The sequence below is a fragment of the Callospermophilus lateralis genome, chromosome 10 (genome assembly GCF_048772815.1).
Source record: "Callospermophilus lateralis isolate mCalLat2 chromosome 10, mCalLat2.hap1, whole genome shotgun sequence".
NCBI classification, from domain to species: Eukaryota; Metazoa; Chordata; class Mammalia; order Rodentia; family Sciuridae; genus Callospermophilus; species Callospermophilus lateralis.
In genome coordinates this window covers 2,773,300-2,790,172 of record NC_135314.1, presented here as the reverse complement: position 1 = coordinate 2,790,172, position 16,873 = coordinate 2,773,300, and the positions used below count along the sequence as shown (strand labels likewise).

Genomic DNA, 16,873 nt, shown 5'->3' with positions numbered 1-16,873 from the left:
CACATCCTTGTTAAGAGCTATCTGTGTCTAGCCTTAGGGATGTTGGTGTTTTACTGAATGCACAAAAGCAAGTTCGAGCAGCCCTGGGCAGCACCCAGCAGCGTAGGCAGTCTGGGGCTGCCTTCTTGAACTTAACTGGTCTTGTTGGACATAGTGGACTAGAGCCATAGGCCATGAGAAAGGGACCACTGTGAGGCTGGGGGACTTCAGGGACCATCTGGGCTGTGGTGGCTGCCCTGGTCCAGACCTGCCTAGGGGAGGAGCTAGATCCCACTGGGGCTGCTCCTTGATTCTCTGGCCAGTCCTCTTTCCCTCTGGTTTTCTTTAAGATGTCTGTGACAGTAAAACTGTGTCTGTTTGCAGAATAGTTTCCTAGGATCACATTATTGTTTTTTTATTTGTAGATGGACACAATACCTTTATTTTATGTGTTTTTATGTGGTGCTGAGGATCAAACCCAGTGCCTCACACATGCTAAGCGCGCGCTCTGCCGTTGAGCCCCAGCCCCCTGGATCACATTATTTTTTAGAGGAAAACGTTTTCAGGTCCAGTGCCTTGTCTTGTTATTTAAGAAGGATGTTTTCTATTTAACTGAGTTTTTTTCAGCAACAATTTAAATAGCAAACTGCACAGTGTGTAGTGCTTCAGTAGAACTCTCCGATCTTTCAGCTAGACTTTGGGGACTGTGACTCCCTTTTAGTTCCAATTGCAGAGCCCCTCTGTCCATGACATTGCTTGTTCTCTACTTCTGCTTACACCCCCTTGTTAGTTTTCCACCACTGTGACCAAATACCCAATGAGATCAACTTGAAGGAGGAAAGGTTTATTTTGGTTCATTGTTTCAGAGATTTTGGTCCATTGTTTGGGCCCCTCACTGAGGGTTTGTGGTGAGGCAGAACATCATGGCAGGGAGGGCGTTGAAGAACTCAGCTGCTCATCTCCTGGCACAGGAAGTACAGAGAGAGACAGGAAGGGGCTGAGGACATAGCATAGTCACGAAAGGCATGCCCCCCAGGACCCACTTCCTTCAGCTGGGCCCCGCCATCTGCCAGGAGTCCATTTGGTTAGCAGTCCATCCATGGATTAATTCATTGATGAGCCTCAAGCCCCCATGATCCAGGCACTTCCCAAAAGCCCCACCTCTCAACATGGCTGCACTGGGGACTGGTCTTCAACACCTTTGGAGTCTTTGGGTTGGGGGACATTCCAGGTCAGAACTATAACATTCTAACCCTGACCCCAAGACTCATTCCTCTCATAATGCAGAATACATTTGATCCATCTCCAAGAGTCCTCAAGTCTCCAGAACAGTTCCAACATTTCTCAAAAAGTCCCAAGTTTCAAATCTCCTCTGAGGCTTACAGCAACCTCTTAGCTGTGAACCCCTGTGAAAATCAAAAAGCCAGCTACATGCATCCAGTATACAATGTCACAGTGTAAACATCCTTATTCTGAAAAGTAGGAATAGAATACCTAGGAAACATCAGACCAAGATAAGAGTGAAACCCAGCGGAACAAACATTAAATCCTCTAGTTCCATCCAGTAGCCAGAGCATGTGTTGGTGTAATGTTCTCTCCAGAGGGCTTAGATAGGCCTGCCCTGTGGCCTTCCCTGGGCAGTTCACATGCTCTCTCTTTTGAATTGGATCTGCTCACTGCCTGCCGCTTTCCTTGACAGATGCTGCATGCTCTTGGCATTTTTTATCTTCTGGGGTCTCCATTGCAGCTCTGACTTTACTCTCATGGCTTTATGCACCGTTCTCTCAGGAGCTTACGATAGGGATTCTTACCCTGCCACACATCACTTGTCCCCCAGACATCCCTTTAAAGTCTCAATGGAAGCCTCTGTGATCCCACAACTTGTGTTTTATATGCCTGCAAATCCAGCACCACACGGACAGTGCCAAAGACTGCTCCTAGTGAGAGCAGTAGCCAGTCCCACTGGCCCGTAGCTGCAGTGACCTCTGAGTGCCAGGATGGCTGAACGGGGGGGACAACTTCCTCTGTGGCTCTCTGAGAGCCGGATGCGTTGGCTATCTCCTCTCAGAGGAAGGTCCTTCCGATCACTTTATACTTTCATGTCCTTTAGTCTGCAGTGGTTGGGGCCTGGCCAATTCTGAAATGCCTTCAAGGCCTCTTTCCTACAGTTTCTGTGCACAGTACTTGATTTTTCTTTATGGTACTAATCTCTTTAATGGCAACCACATCTTCCTTGGCTCCAATTTTTCATGGATTTTTTGGCTAAACTGTAAGTTTTCCACCTATTAACACTCTGCTTCTTGTTCCTGATTCTTACTACAAACCTGGCTAAAAGCTGCCACCAATACATGTGCCACATCCTAGATGCTGTGCAGATGACCCTGGGACCCTCTTTCCACATTGCTGTCCACTGTCATACAGGGCTCCCTGCCTGGGGCAGCATGTCCAGGCTTAGGTAGTCTGACATTCTCTGCTCATGTGAGGCGCTGGTGATGTGCAGTGCTGGTCCCCAGGAGGGAGGGAGTCATCGCGTGCAGGACGTGCTGGCCTGTTCACACGGGGCCTAGTAGGCAGGCTGCAGTTGGATCTGTCCTTGTGTTCACTGAAATCCTTCGATTATGCTGCTCACAAGGACCCACCTGAAGACATGCTTGATTAAGGGAGGAGTGGTCGGGATGAGATTGTTGTCCGCCCTCCCTTTCTACCGCAGGGTCATTTGCACAGCTCCACCTATCTGCAGGGTTGCCCCTTGCCCTCTCGGTTACTTTCAGTGTTTCTGTGGGTCGCGCAGCTCAGGCCATCCACACCTGCCCCGTAGGTCACCTGCAAACCCTTTGTAGTTTCTTCTGCTGTTTTCTTCTGTTTCTAAGTAAAATCCTGTCACGTAACATTCTTTCAGATGCCTGGCTTTGCCTTTTGTCCGGGAAGGGAGCCTCATTCTCGTGCCCTCTTCCTCGCCCTGTCCTCGTGGTATTTGGCACTGTCTGTGTGGTGCTGGATTTGCAGGCATATAAAATACACGGTTGCCCAAGTCCATGTCAGGGTCAGTGTTGTCAGGACTGGTCCTGCAGAGATAAGTTGGTGACCATGGTCACAGTACTGCCATGGTCACAGGCTATTTTGGTTTGTCCCATGGAGTGTCTGGATCGGTGCTGCTAAGACCTCCCTGGAGCTCTCTGGCTGAGGGGCTGTCTTCCAGGCCTGGGCCTCTTCTGCCGTGTGGGCCATTGTGGCTCCCCCTCTGCTCAGCCCGCACATTCCTCTCAAGTGGTGCTTTGTAGCATCCCTGTCCATTCTTTTTGGTGGCCTGGAATCTCTCCTGGGCCAGGCAGTGGTGTGTTGTTGCTGTTCCCCTGCAGGAGGCACAGGTGGGAACGGGGGTTGGGTGTGGTATCCCTGGGCTTCACCTGCCTGAGGAACACTGGCTCAGGCTCGAAGGCCCTCTTGGCCTCTGTCCCCTCTGCCTTCTCAGGCCAGGGGTCCCTGCCGAGCCGAGTCCCCACGTGGAGTGAGGATGTGGAGAACCACATCCTGGAGACAGAGAAACCAGCTGCTTTTGCTCGGCACTCACACCATAGCAGTCGACACAGAAGGTTCTGGGAGCTCGCAGCAAGGGGTCTTCTCCCCACCAGCAGGCAGTTGATGTCAGCTGGGCATCCTCTTATTCAGTGTAGCTCAGACACAGTCTACCTAGATAGTGGCGTCAGATCCCACAGGTCCCCAAGATGGCCCCCACGTCGGAGGCCAGTCACAGGCCCCATGTTGTGACCTATGCTTCTGACCAGACAGCTGTAGATTGGGGTGCCCATGACCCCTCCTCAGATTGAATTACCTTGAGTGGCTCCCAGAACTCAGGGAAAAACCTGGGGGCGTATCAGATTATTATAAAGGCCATGAGGAGATGCCACAGATGAAGGCTTCCTGGTGCAGGCTGAGGAAGGGAGGAGCTCCCATGCCCTCTCGGGGTACAGCACCTTCCAGGAGCCTCCACACACTCAGCAACCTGGAAGGACGCTGAGCCCTGTCTTTGGGTTTTCACGCAGGCCTCGTTACATAGGCATAGTTGTTGAATCATTGGCCATTGGCCATCAGCTTAACCTTCTCCCCAGCCCCCTCCCCAGTGGTTGAGGCTGAAAGTCCCTGGGATCCTGCCTTGGTCTTTCCCATGCCCTCCCCCATCCTGAAGTCCCCCGGGGGCTGCCAGCCAGCAGTCAGCTCACTGGTACACAGAAAGTCTTCACTTACCCCTTGGGAGATGCCGGGAGGGAGATTACTTCACAACACCACACAATCCCAGTGTGAATCCTGTTAGTGTGCCCCATCACACAGCCTGGAAGCCCTCAGCTGTCCCTCTAGCTGAAGTCGTAGCGCAGCCTGCTTGCCTGTGTCATTGCTTGGTGTCTCTAACGTCAGCTTTCAATTGTGCAAAAGCTTCAGTTACAGTTGAACCAAGACCTCAGCATCCTGCACCAAGATGATAGCTCATCCAAGAACAAGAGAGGTGTCCTGCCAAAGCACGCCACCAACGTGATGCGGTCCTGGCTCTTTCAGCACATAGGGGTAAGATCAGTGGGCTGGTGCTGTGGGCAGCTCTCTGAAGTCTTTCCTCCTGGCTGTGTGTCATGGAAAAGTTCATGTATGTGTCTCGAAGACCTGATCCTAAGTATCAGTGTTTTGTTGAGTGTCATAATGGGTTGAGCATAGGACAGGGGGTTCCCAAACAAATGGCTCCAAGAAACTTAAAATACAGTAAGGATCTCATTGGTGGACAGGAAATCGAGTACACTTGGGCTGGTTATGTATGTGATGTAGACCTCAACCCACGAGAGGGACGGGGGTGAACGGGTGGAGAAGTGGGGTGAGAAGAGATGCCAGGAGGCCAGACCTCTGGAAGTGGCAGTGCTTTTATGTTGGATTTGGAAAGAAGACAGACAAGGTTGAGGAGAAGACCCTACTGACAAGGCAGCAGCACATGGGCTCGTGTACCTGGATGTGAGTCTGACCCAGCAGGGAGCACAGCTTGTCCAGTGTTACGTGTGCACCTCATTGCCTCCGAGTCCCCAGGACATCGCAGGAAGCATGGTGACACACCTGTCCAGCTGGCAACATAATGGGTTGTGGCCAGTCACCTACCCAGGGAGCAGCCAGAGTGACTCCCTGGTCGAGTGCCAGGGGCAGGAGTGATCAGGCTCGGCTCTCTGAGGAGAGTGCATGAGGCCCCCTGTCCTATGAGGGGTGCATATGGCCAGCACACACAGGGAGGAGGGCCAGAGGCGGTGGGCACATGGGGAACAGCAGCGAGTGAGGAAGTGTGTCCTGGGGTCCCCACAGCCAGGGTGCGGGCTTGCAACAGCAGCCACAGCTCGGCAGAAGTGGGGGTTGGCACCTTCTTTCCTCTGCACTTGCCCTGCTCCTGGGAGCCATTAGGGTGATGTTTCGGCTTGCACTGCCTTTCCTGTCCCTTGCCCTGTTTCTATGGGGCACCTTCTCCCTTGAGCAGCAGTGGGTGCTCTTTGTTTATGGCTGTGTGCTCATGTTTTCTGCCTCATTTCTGTGTCATGGACTTTTTAAAAAACAAAAAGAATGTTTGTTTCCACAACCTTGAACTCAGAGCCACATACTCATCTGTTGAATCAGCTTGAATTATCCTACTGATCAGTTTCCAGAAATAAGCTGGCTGCCAAGTGAGGCTGATGTGGATTCATTCCTACCTCAGTGTGCAGGGACTTTTGCAGATTTCGTCAAGTGTTTAAAGTCAAACCACAACAAATACCCGTCTCCTACTGTGAGTGCCATTCACGCCTGGGGACCCAGTGGTCCAAAATAAGGGATCTTTGCGTGCAGTTTTAGAAGAAAGTCTTCTTGGTCTCCATGCACAGACACCTATTGGCGAGAAGTACCAAAAGAGAGATTTTTCTCCTTTGATACTTCTGGGAGTTCTGATATTTGCTCTGGTTTAACTCTGTTTTGTTTTATCTAGTAAGTGGAGTGTTTCTATCATACCTAAGAGAGGGATGCTGCCTGCAGTGGACCCTCTCAGCCACAGCCCCAGATTTGGTTCTTCGTGGACAGCATAGGTGTGTTAGTCAGTTTTCCCTCACTATAAAAGTATACCTGAGATAGTCACCTTACAAAGAAGAAAAGGTTTATTCTGGCTCACAGATGCAGAGGTTCTGAGGCATGACTGAGCAGACCAACAGCTCTGGGCCTCTGGCAGGAGTGTTGGGTAGCAGACAAAGAATGACTGGCACAGCAAGTGCTCACCTCAGGACCAGGAAGCAAAGAGAAAGAGCAGGGGGCCGAGGCCCCACAAGCCCCATAACCTTGAGGTTCTCTCCCAGAGGTCCAAGGACCTGCCAGGAGGCCCCATGTCCTGAAGGTTGCACCACTTCCCAGTAGCACCAGCCTGCGACACACGGCCTTTGTCAACATACAGACTGTGGTGCCAGGTCAGTCCAGCAGGACTGGATCCTGAGAGAGCCTTAGATAACAGCACATCCCCAGTTCATTCTCCTGTCACCTGCCATGTGACAGGCCCTGGAGCAGCCTGCTTCCACCCATCCACAGCTGAGATGTGACAGTGTTTGTCTCAAAGGGTGCAGTGGGGCCTCCAGGAGTGGCAGGGGACGTGCAGGGTCATAGAAGTGTGTGTGTTTGTGCTGTGGCAGGGGTCTCATGGGCCCCACTGCCCACTCACCTCTTGTAGTGGATGTGGCTTATTGTTCATAAACAGAGCCACAGTGGGCTCCCTGCAGGTCTGTGGCGGTGTCGTGTGCTCCCCTGGGTGGCACAGCACACCTCACAGCAGGCTGCTGCTCCTGCTGCCTCGTCCTCCCCTGAGCACCTGAGGGCGTGTGGCTGGCCATATCCGGGCACTGATCAGCGTCTGCAGCCCTGGATGTTCTTGGGCAGCAAGGAGAAATGATTCATTCTGTCCTGGGTTATTTCCAAAAAAGTTATTTGTAAGTTAAAAGCATTGTCAACACCATTTTTTTAAAAATATTTATTTATTTATTTTAGTTTTCAGTGGGCACCAACATCTTTATTTTTATGTGGTGCTGAGGATCGAACTCAGCGCCCCGCACATGCCAGGCGAGCACATTACCACTTGAGCCACATCCCCAGCCCGACCATTTTTTTTTAATACTTATTTGCATGCTTGTATTTTGCCTAGATAATCTTGGTTTCCTTTTCAAAAATCAAAGTCCATGGCAATCCTTTTTATTTTTAGCATCCTTACCCAACAGAAGATGAGAAGAAACAGATTGCCGCTCAGACAAACTTGACACTACTCCAAGTCAACAACTGGTAAGACGCACCACTTTCTGAAATTGCCTTTATCACCAGAGGGCCTTGGAAGGGCCGGCACTGGTAAACAGAAACTCTGCTGAACAAGTGTGCGTGCTCTTAACTGGCAGCAGTCTGTCAGCAGTGCTGCAATCAGTGGCTGGTACCTGGGAATAAGCCAGCCCAGATTTCAATCCTGCTTGTAATTGTCACTTCTCACTGTGAGTACATCCCACTCTCCTGATTAGAGGGTTTCTCTGTGGTGTTGCTGCCCAGTCCTACATTCCTTCAAAACTGGGATGTTTTAGTGGATGACTTCAATGGCAAGAGTGGTGACAGTGAGGTGTGCTAACCCTGGGGGACCCTGTGTTCTCCTTTTGGAAACTGCTGTCACTTTCCACCTGCAGCTTAAGGACACAGTCCCTCTACTGTCTGTTCCTGCAGCTGTTCTACTGCACAGCAGAGCCAAGAGCTGTCCCCAGAGTCACACCCAGGGCAGGGTGGGATCTGTGTTTATGAAAGAAATGTCCCTTCTGATCCTGGGGTCACAGTTGTGGTGGGCAGTGGGGTCCTGACCACGTTCCCCTCCACAAGAGCTTCCACTCCTACCTCCAGGGCTCGCACAGGAGTGTCGCAGCACTCAGGGTCTAGTCAGTGGTCTCATTTTTCTTGTTCAGCTGTAGGAAGCAAGGTCAGCTTCCTACATGTAATCCTATTGTAGCACAAGTGCTACTTTTTAAAAAGTAACAAACACTACTATTTACTATTTACTTTATGCTGAAATGTAGACTTATCTAAGTTCCAATATAAACAATTAAATTTTCCTGTTTATACAATCATATATGTAGAGGAATGCTTTGGTGTTGCGTTAAATATTTCTGTTTTCTTGTGTTTGTGCTGTTGTTTTTTATTTGAATAGTAATGTAGAACATACTGCTTGAGTCATTTCCTATGAAGTCTCTTAAACAGAGTGCTAACAAAACTGTAAAGGTTTCAAGTGTGTTGTTGCTAAGACGCCTGTCACTTGCCAAGCCTGTCTTAGTTATGTCCACGCAGGCGTGCTGGAGTGTCCCGTTGAGTCTTATCGCGGGTGATGGTGGGCAAACCATGCCAGAGGCACTGGGCCTGCCCTAGGGTGTTCCCTGCTGTGTGCTCCCTGCTTTCACCCATTTGTGACTTTCTCATGTCCCCCAACATGCTACTGTTGAGTTCCAGGACTATTTAGAAGGCCTTATATTAGCTTTTAGTTTTTAAAATTAGTAACATGACTTTTTTAAATTCTAAAATTTCTAAAATCCTTTAATATTTGAGCTATTTTTAATTTCTGGGGCTTTCTTTCCTTTTATTTACAAAACTTACATTTTGAATGGATGGAACGTGGCCATTATTATCATGGGCCTCTGCTAATATCAGTATGAGTAGGGAGACAGAAAGGAGGGCTGAGAAGCAACTAGGGGCCTTCCCGCTGAGGCAGGGCTCTAGGACCAAGTGGCACCAGGTGCCACCCTCAAATTCTGGCGATGCAGGGACCAGCCATTTCCCCAAGTGCAGTCCAATCCTGGTGAGAGCATGTCCTCAGATCGTTTTGAGTGGTCCTCATCTTAAAGCCTCAGGTGGAGCAGCCTTGGAGCTGATGTTCTTCTGGCCCTGGTGTTTTACAGATGAGGGCATCTAAAGAGGGAAGCTGGGTCGAAAGCAGTGCTTTAGTTTCTGTGACACCTGTGAATGGCTGCCCATCGTCCACCAGGTCTAGCTCATAGAGGTGGCATGTGTGGATATAGCAAGGGGTTAACTGCCTGACCCTCATACCACTGAAACGGAAGCTCATTTACTCTAGCGTTTCTACATTAGATTAGATACACTGTGTGAACCTAAGTGCTGGGGAGTGACATTGGCCACATTGTAATTGTGTACGTGTATGAATGCCTAACAACAAATCCCATCATTACGTTCAATTATAATGCACCAATAAAAAAAAGTGGGGAAAAAAGAAATAGTGTTCGAACCTGAATAGGTTCCATTTAATTGGGCATCAATGGTTTTCTTTCCATTGCAGCTGGCTCTGTAGCCAAGCAGCTCTGTGAGCACTGGGAGCAGGACCAGGAGGGGGTTCAGGAAGGGGGTCATCTGTCCTCCTGCGCCAGCAGCCCAGGAGGAGGAGTGGTTTGGGGCGAGCTCCTTCTTGCTCTCCCCTTCTTAGATTTGAAGACATAACTTGGTGTATTTGAGGATGCTGTGGGAAGCAGCAGCCCTTTCTCAGTCGTACTTGGCTTGAGGCCAGGTCCACTGCCTTGCCACCTTGTAGTTTTTGCTGAAGTCTCAGTGGGAGTCCAGCTCGGCTGTGAGGTCTGAGTCTTACAGAGCAGCCAGAGTCCATCAGGGATCGCCCCCCTACCCGGCATAGGTATCCTGTCAGCTGGGGTTCAGGGTAGTTGAAAAAGAGGGGCTCGTCATTTAGAGTCATTTAGAACGGGTCTTTTCGAGATGATGAAGGTCTGACCTCAGGCTTCTGCTTTATGGACCAGGACACTTCCCTGGAGGCTTGACTGACGGCTGCCAGAGGCACCATGCTGAAAAGGGCAGGCAGATCAGGCTGCCGTGTAGCCCCAGGCGTAAGGAGATGTCAGTCCCTACTGCAGCAGTCTTCCTCCTTAGAGAAAATAATGTCAATTATATCGGATTCACAGACACTAAGCAAAAAACCAAAAAAGTGGCCTTCTTATTTAAATGGTCCTCAAATAGTAATTTTTAAACCAGCAGGTTTTTTTTTTTCTGGAAATGTAAATAATTAATATGCTTGTCATTCCTCTGACATGTTTATTCTAGTGGGAGATTAGGAGTCAGTCTTTTTGGCATGGTTCATAAAGCTGTGTTTGTTGTCAGGAGCAGAGGCCACACCTGTAATCCCAGTGACTTGGGAGACTGAGGCAAGAGGATCACAGATTCAAGGCCAGCCTGTGCAACGTAGTGAGGCCCTAAGCAATTTAGATTCTGCCTCAAAATAAAAATATAAAAAGGGCTGGGGATGTAGCTGAGTGGTAAAGCAATCCGAGTTCAATCCCAGTACTCCCCACTCCCCAAAAGTACTTGTTGGTTCTGCACAGGTCTTTACAAAGGTCACTTTGGCCTGAGTTTCATTTTGTCTACACACAGGTTCATCAATGCCAGAAGACGAATTCTCCAGCCAATGTTGGATTCCAGTTGTTCAGAGACCCCCAAAACAAAGAAAAAAACTGCTCAGAACAGGCCAGTCCAAAGGTTCTGGCCCGACTCCATCGCGTCGGGAGTGGCACAGCCAGCGCCGAGCGAGCTCAGCATGTCAGAAGGTGGGCAGCGCCACGGGTAGAGTGAGAGTGTAGAGGGAGAGGCTCCCACAGGGCACTTTGGGACATTCGACTTACACATTTGAAACCATTGTGTCTCAAAGACACAGTTGTCGGCAAGGTGTCCTGTCCTGTGTGTCCGTCTTTGCTTTCTTCTCAACTTCAGTGCAGATGGTGGAGTTGATCTTGTTCTCCTCACCAGCCATCTTACCTTTTAGGCCACGTGCCCACCTCTTGCTTCTGTTTATTCCCTTGGACCTCCATCCTCCTCTCCCTGTCACGGGCCACCATGCTCATGCGTCATAATATCTTTCTGGTTACATGAGCTCTTCAAGTTCAGGGTGCATTTGTTATTATTATCATCATCATCATCACTGGTTTTTTTTTGGTTTTTTTTCAGTATTGGGGATTGAACCCTGGGTGCTCTACCCCTGAGCCACATCTTCAGCATCCCCGCTTCTTCTTGTTTTTTTCTGTTGAGTCAAAGACCCACTAAGTTGGTGAGGGTCTTCTTTAGTTGCTCACTTTGAATCTGAGATCCTCCTGCCTCAGCCTCTCAGATTGCTGGGACTACAGGTGTGCACTACCACCCTCAGCTCCATTTTTTCTTGAAGTATAAGAACATCAATTGCCTATGTATTAGGTAGTTTAAATTGATACTTCTTCAATTTCTTTATTTTATTGTGTATAGTTTTTACTGCTCTCCTTTTACTTCACTAACCTTTCTTCTCCAGTGCTTCATCTGACCTGAATCCCATACAGTTGGGTTATTAAGATGATAATGATGATTATGATCTTAGACACTGTACTTTTCATCTTTCCACAAGTTCTGCTTGAGCTTTGTGTGGTATATGTGCCTTCTCACTTTTGAACACAGCACGCAGTTGTGGTGCGTGTCAGTGCCTGGTCTACTCCACGTCTGTCGGTTCTGGGTAGGTTTTCTGCCTGTCTGCCTCCTGCTCATCTCTCTGCCTTGGTCTTTATCCCTGTGAGTCTTCCTGAGCATTGTTCTGGACTCCAGCTAGACTACTTGGGGACAGTCTGATCCTTCTGGGTCTGGCTCTCACTATTTCTGTGGTGTCCACAGGAGTTCTTGGTGAGGGCTGAGCTCCGGAGTCTCACCCAGGGCCTGTGGGTGGTTTTTCAGGACCGGCTCTGTGAGCCCGGAGACTCTTTCCAGTGATCCCTCAGGTGATTCTTCTGACGGGTTCCCTGCTGAGTGCTCAAGGCGGGTTTCGGTGGTGGCGTGCTAGTCCTGGGGTTAGGATCCACTAACGTGTAAAGCTACGTTCTCCCAGATAAAGCTTTGGCTCCCTCATTTAGGTTTTCATGTATAGGAGTCTTATATGCACACTTGAAGAATTTTCTATTGGCAGGTTGTTGTTTTTTTCGCCTTCAGCCCAGCAATTAGTTTGAAAGGTACTCTTGGACTAGTTAGCTTTCCATCACCATAATGAAATACCGAAGGCAGTTAACTTACAAAGACAAAAAGTTGATATGGTTTCATGGTTCTACATCAGCTGGCCCTGTTGGTATAGCCTCTGGCTGTGGTGGCACATCATAGCAAGAGCATGTAATAGACCAGCTACTGACAGCGTGACCCAGGAATTGGAGAGAAAGGAAGAAGAAGGGACCCGGGTCCCACAGTCCTTTTAAGGCATGCCCCCATGACATCAGGACCTCCCACAAGGCCCCACCTGTCAAATGTTCTGCCACCTTCCAGTGGTGTCCCCTGGGGACCATTGAGCACATGGGCCTTTGGGGTGACTCAGCCACACCACAGCAATTATTATTTTTCTCCCCCTTCCCCCCCCCTCAGAAAAGGCAGCATCTGTCTACTGGGAAAGGCATTTAAATCAAGAATATCCAGTGAGGAGAAGCCTCTTCCACCCTGGTGTCGGTCTCCAGGATGGCCACGCCCCTCCCGTGCCCTCCAGTGCCTAGACAGGCAGGAACAGACGCATCCTACAGTGTCCCCCAGACATGGCGTAGCCCATCTTGTCTTCCTTGTGTCGTTACTAGTACATCCTGGGTGCTCGCAGATGACTGAGTCGTGACCACTCGCAGCCCTGTGCCACGGCTGTGGGGGCAGGCGCCCCGATTCCCTCCGCTGTGTTGGCTGCTTGGCGAGGATGTGCTTGTCCCAAGGTCCCTCCTCCCCTTCCCAGGCACCCTTTGGCTGCTCTGCTCTTCCCACTTGCCTCCTGTCTGTCGTCTCCTCGTGTACCTTTCTCCTCGTTTCCAGCTCCTGTTGCTCTCCTTCAATACATTTTTGCTGTGGAAATCTGCTCCCAATTGTCCTGAGCCCCACCGAGACTGTCTTCAGATCAACCTCTTACTAGCAGCTGGGCATTAGTACTTGTAGATTCACTATGTCATGGTTACCCACAGCTCAGGTCCCACTGCTAAGTGTGTGTCATTTGGGTCCTATTCATGCATATTTGGGACTTGGGAGGCTAAGGCAGGAAGACCACCAGTTTGAGGCCAGCCTTAGCAACTTAGTGAGGCCCTAAGCAATTCAGCAAGACTTTGTCTCAAAATAAAAAATAAATAAATAAAAAGGGCTAGGGATGTGGCTCAGTGGTTAGGCATCCCAGGTTCAATCCCTAGTACCAAAAAAAAAAAAAAAAAGGTTGTTCCTCCCCAGGTTCCTAAATTCCTGTGGAACTTTTCCTAAATATACGTAGGTGTCTTGTCTTTAGGTCATAAAGCTAGCAGCGCCCAACTAATTCATAAAGTGCTTCTTCCCGAGTGTGGGCTGGAACAGTGACACACTGTGCTCTGCCCCAGGTGCCGTTGTGACCATCACCACCCCTGTGAACATGAACGTGGACAGCCTCCAGTCCCTGTCCTCAGATGGGGCCACCCTGGCCGTGCAACAGGTCATGATGGCCGGGCAGAGTGAGGACGAGTCTGTGGACAGCACAGAGGACGACGGGGGTGCCCTGGCGCCCACCCACATCGGCGGGCTGGTGCTGGAGAACAGCGACTCCCTGCAGTAGGAGCAGGCGCACCAGCTCGGGAGCCGGCACACCTGACTTTTTATAGTTTGCACAGCAAACATTTTACACAGTTTTATTTCTAATATGTTTTATATGTAGATATAGAAGAGTGCACTTTTGTATTTCATAGTAAGCTTAAAGAGCGTCTTTGCCAGTGCAGCGACTTCTTTCAGATGTGTGTGTGGGTTTTTAAAGAAATTCTTTAAAGGTTTAACGCTAGAAATGTGATGAATGACCCCCTGCCCCGAGTTTCTGATTAGATTAAGGAGTAGTGCTGCCATTTTCTAAAAGAATTCTTCAGTTGTAATTCTGTTCTGTGGTTAATAGCAGGTCTTGGGGGCTGCTCCGTTTGTGCAGCCCACGGACCTGAGAGAAGCTCTGCCTGAGACTGCCTTGTGCGGAGCAAGAACACTCAGCCGACTACGTGTGGTTTCATAGTGAGTGGATGGCAATTTCAGCAAGTTTAAGTTCTCTCATGGTCAGCGAGCCTGTTTCATTTGCTATATATAAAAAGAAACTCCTATTTTTACCTTGCTGGAATTATTGGATAAAAAGCTATTTTTATAAATTCGTTATGAATTGGATTATGACTATATTGAGGATAAAATTTCTAGAGAAGGAACAATATGTGATTATATTTCGATTTCGAATGTTCTGAATTGCCCAAATTTAATGACCTGCCCACAGCTAGCTACCGTTGCATGGTCTCCTGCTCCCCAGGGGGTTTACGTTTACTGCTGAAAAGAAACAGCTCTAGTGGGATTTTGATATCTCCAGATTTGTGCTGATATGTCACGCTCAGATTGCGTCTTACACTTGACCTACACAAGTGTCTAAAGGTGTGTGCTAAGTAGGACTTCAGGTAAGTGAGGTAGAGTGTAGCCCTGATCAGTTGAAAGCTCTCACCCACGTACTCCAGTCTGATTCGAATCTGACTTCAGTTACATGGTTCCTTTACTGTGTTAACTGTATTGTTTTAGAGCTTTTTTAGTCAAAATATATTATGCATAGAACGTGTAATGTAAACTAGTGTAAAAAGTGCTCAACCCCACGGCTCAGAGCTGGGGTGCATAGGAAACATCCAGGCCACCTTATGCAATTGGCAACATCCGCAAAGCCACGCAGTGACCTGAATTGTGACAGGTCGGGACAGCGCACCCCGTGGCTCACACCTGTGGGCCTTGGTCCCTGTTGTTGACATCCTGTCGTTGTGTGTTGCTTCAGAGTTCCCAGAGCCCTCCCACCTCACCTGATCACATGGGTGTGGAATGATTTGGGGACTTCCATTTCCTGGTGATGAGAAATTAAGAGTTGGTGGCTTTGGTTCTTTGGCATGATTTGGTTTGACTTAGAAATGGAGACTTTTCCTCAGAGAGAACCAGCCACTGCTTCATGTAGTGTCTTCTTTTATCCTAGATGGGTGCCCACAGTGCATCTGCTGACCAGGGCAGCTGCGGCTGGCCCCGCCTCCAGTTCTTGAGATCCAGCAATGTGATTGGTTAAGGACCAAGACTACACTGAGGACACTTTTAGCTAATGCAGATTTTCCTAGAACTGACCACCCCCACTCTGCCACCCAGTTGTGTTAGAGTCAGCCATGGGGGGAGTATGTCCTGGACAACCTACGTCAGCAGGAAGCACAGAGGTTTCTTTAAAACTTTTTTAAGAGCTTCAACTAAAAGAAAAACTTGATGATCAACTCTTTTGGGGAGAATAACATTTTAAAGCTGCCATGGAATTCTTTGTTTTCTTTTTATAGTGTTTTAAGCCAGGTCTGCACACACTTAAGAGATCATTTTAACTTTCCTTAAGTGCCAACTTTGTTGGACTTGGTACAACTTGGGCCTGTGGGAACCACCAGCCCTTCTTCCTTCCTCCTGCCCTGACTCCCTGAGGCCCTCAGCTGCCCCGCTCTTTGGCAGAGCAGGGAACATATTCACAGAATGTGGACTCCTGCATGGGCATTGTTTCTTCCCTACAGAAATCATGGTCCCACATGTGGTGGGTTGTGTCTGAGAGGTGGGGTGAGCCATGTCTGCGTGAGGCCTCATGTTGGGCTGCTCTAGCTGAGGGCTGAATATCCCACTGAAGGACTCCGTATACGTTCTGTCCAGCTGAAATTGGTTTCCTTCACCCCTAAGCTTCCACTCGCTAAGTTCAGAGGGTTAGAAAGAGGGCACTTAAGGTTGTAACCTGGGTTTCCTTCACCCTTTTCCTAAGAACTGAGGTTGTTTTGAGTAGCTTCCACCTGGCAAGCTGTTCTGGTTCCTAAAATCACCACCCAGCTTTATGTGTTATCAGTTTGCACCTTAAAAACACTGGTTTCCTAGCCCTCGGTTGGTGGAGAGTATCTGAAAGTGCATCCACTCGAGCTTTCATTCTAAATGGTCAGACTGGATCCCAACTTGGTTCTTGTTAAATTCCTCACTGTGGTGGAGCCTTTGGAATGTGCCCGAGATACGCAGTGAGCCTGCCGATCCTGCTGTCGCTGCTGAGCAGAAGCTGGACTGGCTGCTGTACAGCAAGCTCCATCTGGCGGGCTCAGCGCTCCATTTTTAAATCCCAGATGGTCAAATCAGTATGAGCACCTGTCCAGCACGCGGAGTGGCCTTTATGGCCAAGGCTGCAGGGCGTTCTCTGGGTAACCTTGAGTGGGGGAGCAAGGGAGCTTCCTCCTATGGACAAGTGCGGCGTGCCAGCAGGTGTGCGCTGTCCCCAAGGACATCTCTGGCTGTCGGTGACACCACTAACTCAGCAACCTGCCTTTTTTAGTTATGTTCGGTCTTTGAAACTGACAATCTTTAAAATGTGAATACTGTAACAATATGTTTTCTTGGATTGTTGTCTTTAAAAAGGATTTTTGTGAAGCAATTGATTTATCAAAGCAAAAAATTAAAAATAGAAACATGCCTTATGGATGTTTTATTTTTATAGGGTTCATGTCACCAAGAGCTGCTTCTCACACATGGTTATGTGCTGTGTAGTGATGTTCAGGGTCCGTAGTGACGCCTGCACATCTTGAAACCCAGGCTGGCTCTGACGGCCCAGATCTGTTTACATTCGCAGGCATCTTTTCTCAAATTGCTTACTTCTGCCAACCATTGTTTTCCAGGAGAAAAGCAAATAGGTTTTTTGTTGACATTTTCCATATACTATTTTGATGTTAATGAGGAGAAAATGATTTATCCAAGAGGCAGCATGTAGCCTTCAGTCACTCACGTTGTCAAACATCACAGTGAGGCGGCTCCTGGCCACGTTCACAGGTGCATAATGACACCTGAT

General features: G+C 49.0%; 1 protein-coding gene across 6 annotated transcripts in view; it reads left to right on the top strand.

Moving 5' to 3' along the window:
- The window catches only part of Pknox1 (PBX/knotted 1 homeobox 1), a 57,285-nt gene extending 40,649 nt beyond the window's left edge, over positions 1-16,636 (top strand). For all 6 annotated transcript variants that reach the window (XM_076868370.1, XM_076868367.1, XM_076868368.1 and 3 more), the window contains 4 exons: positions 4,411-4,539; positions 7,211-7,287; positions 10,420-10,592; positions 13,380-16,636. In XM_076868370.1, coding sequence (XP_076724485.1) covers positions 4,411-4,539; positions 7,211-7,287; positions 10,420-10,592; positions 13,380-13,591 — 591 coding nt within the window. In that variant the 3' untranslated portion in view covers positions 13,592-16,636. The remainder of the gene's footprint in view (positions 1-4,410; positions 4,540-7,210; positions 7,288-10,419; positions 10,593-13,379) is intronic.
- Positions 16,637-16,873: the final 237 nt, after the last annotated feature.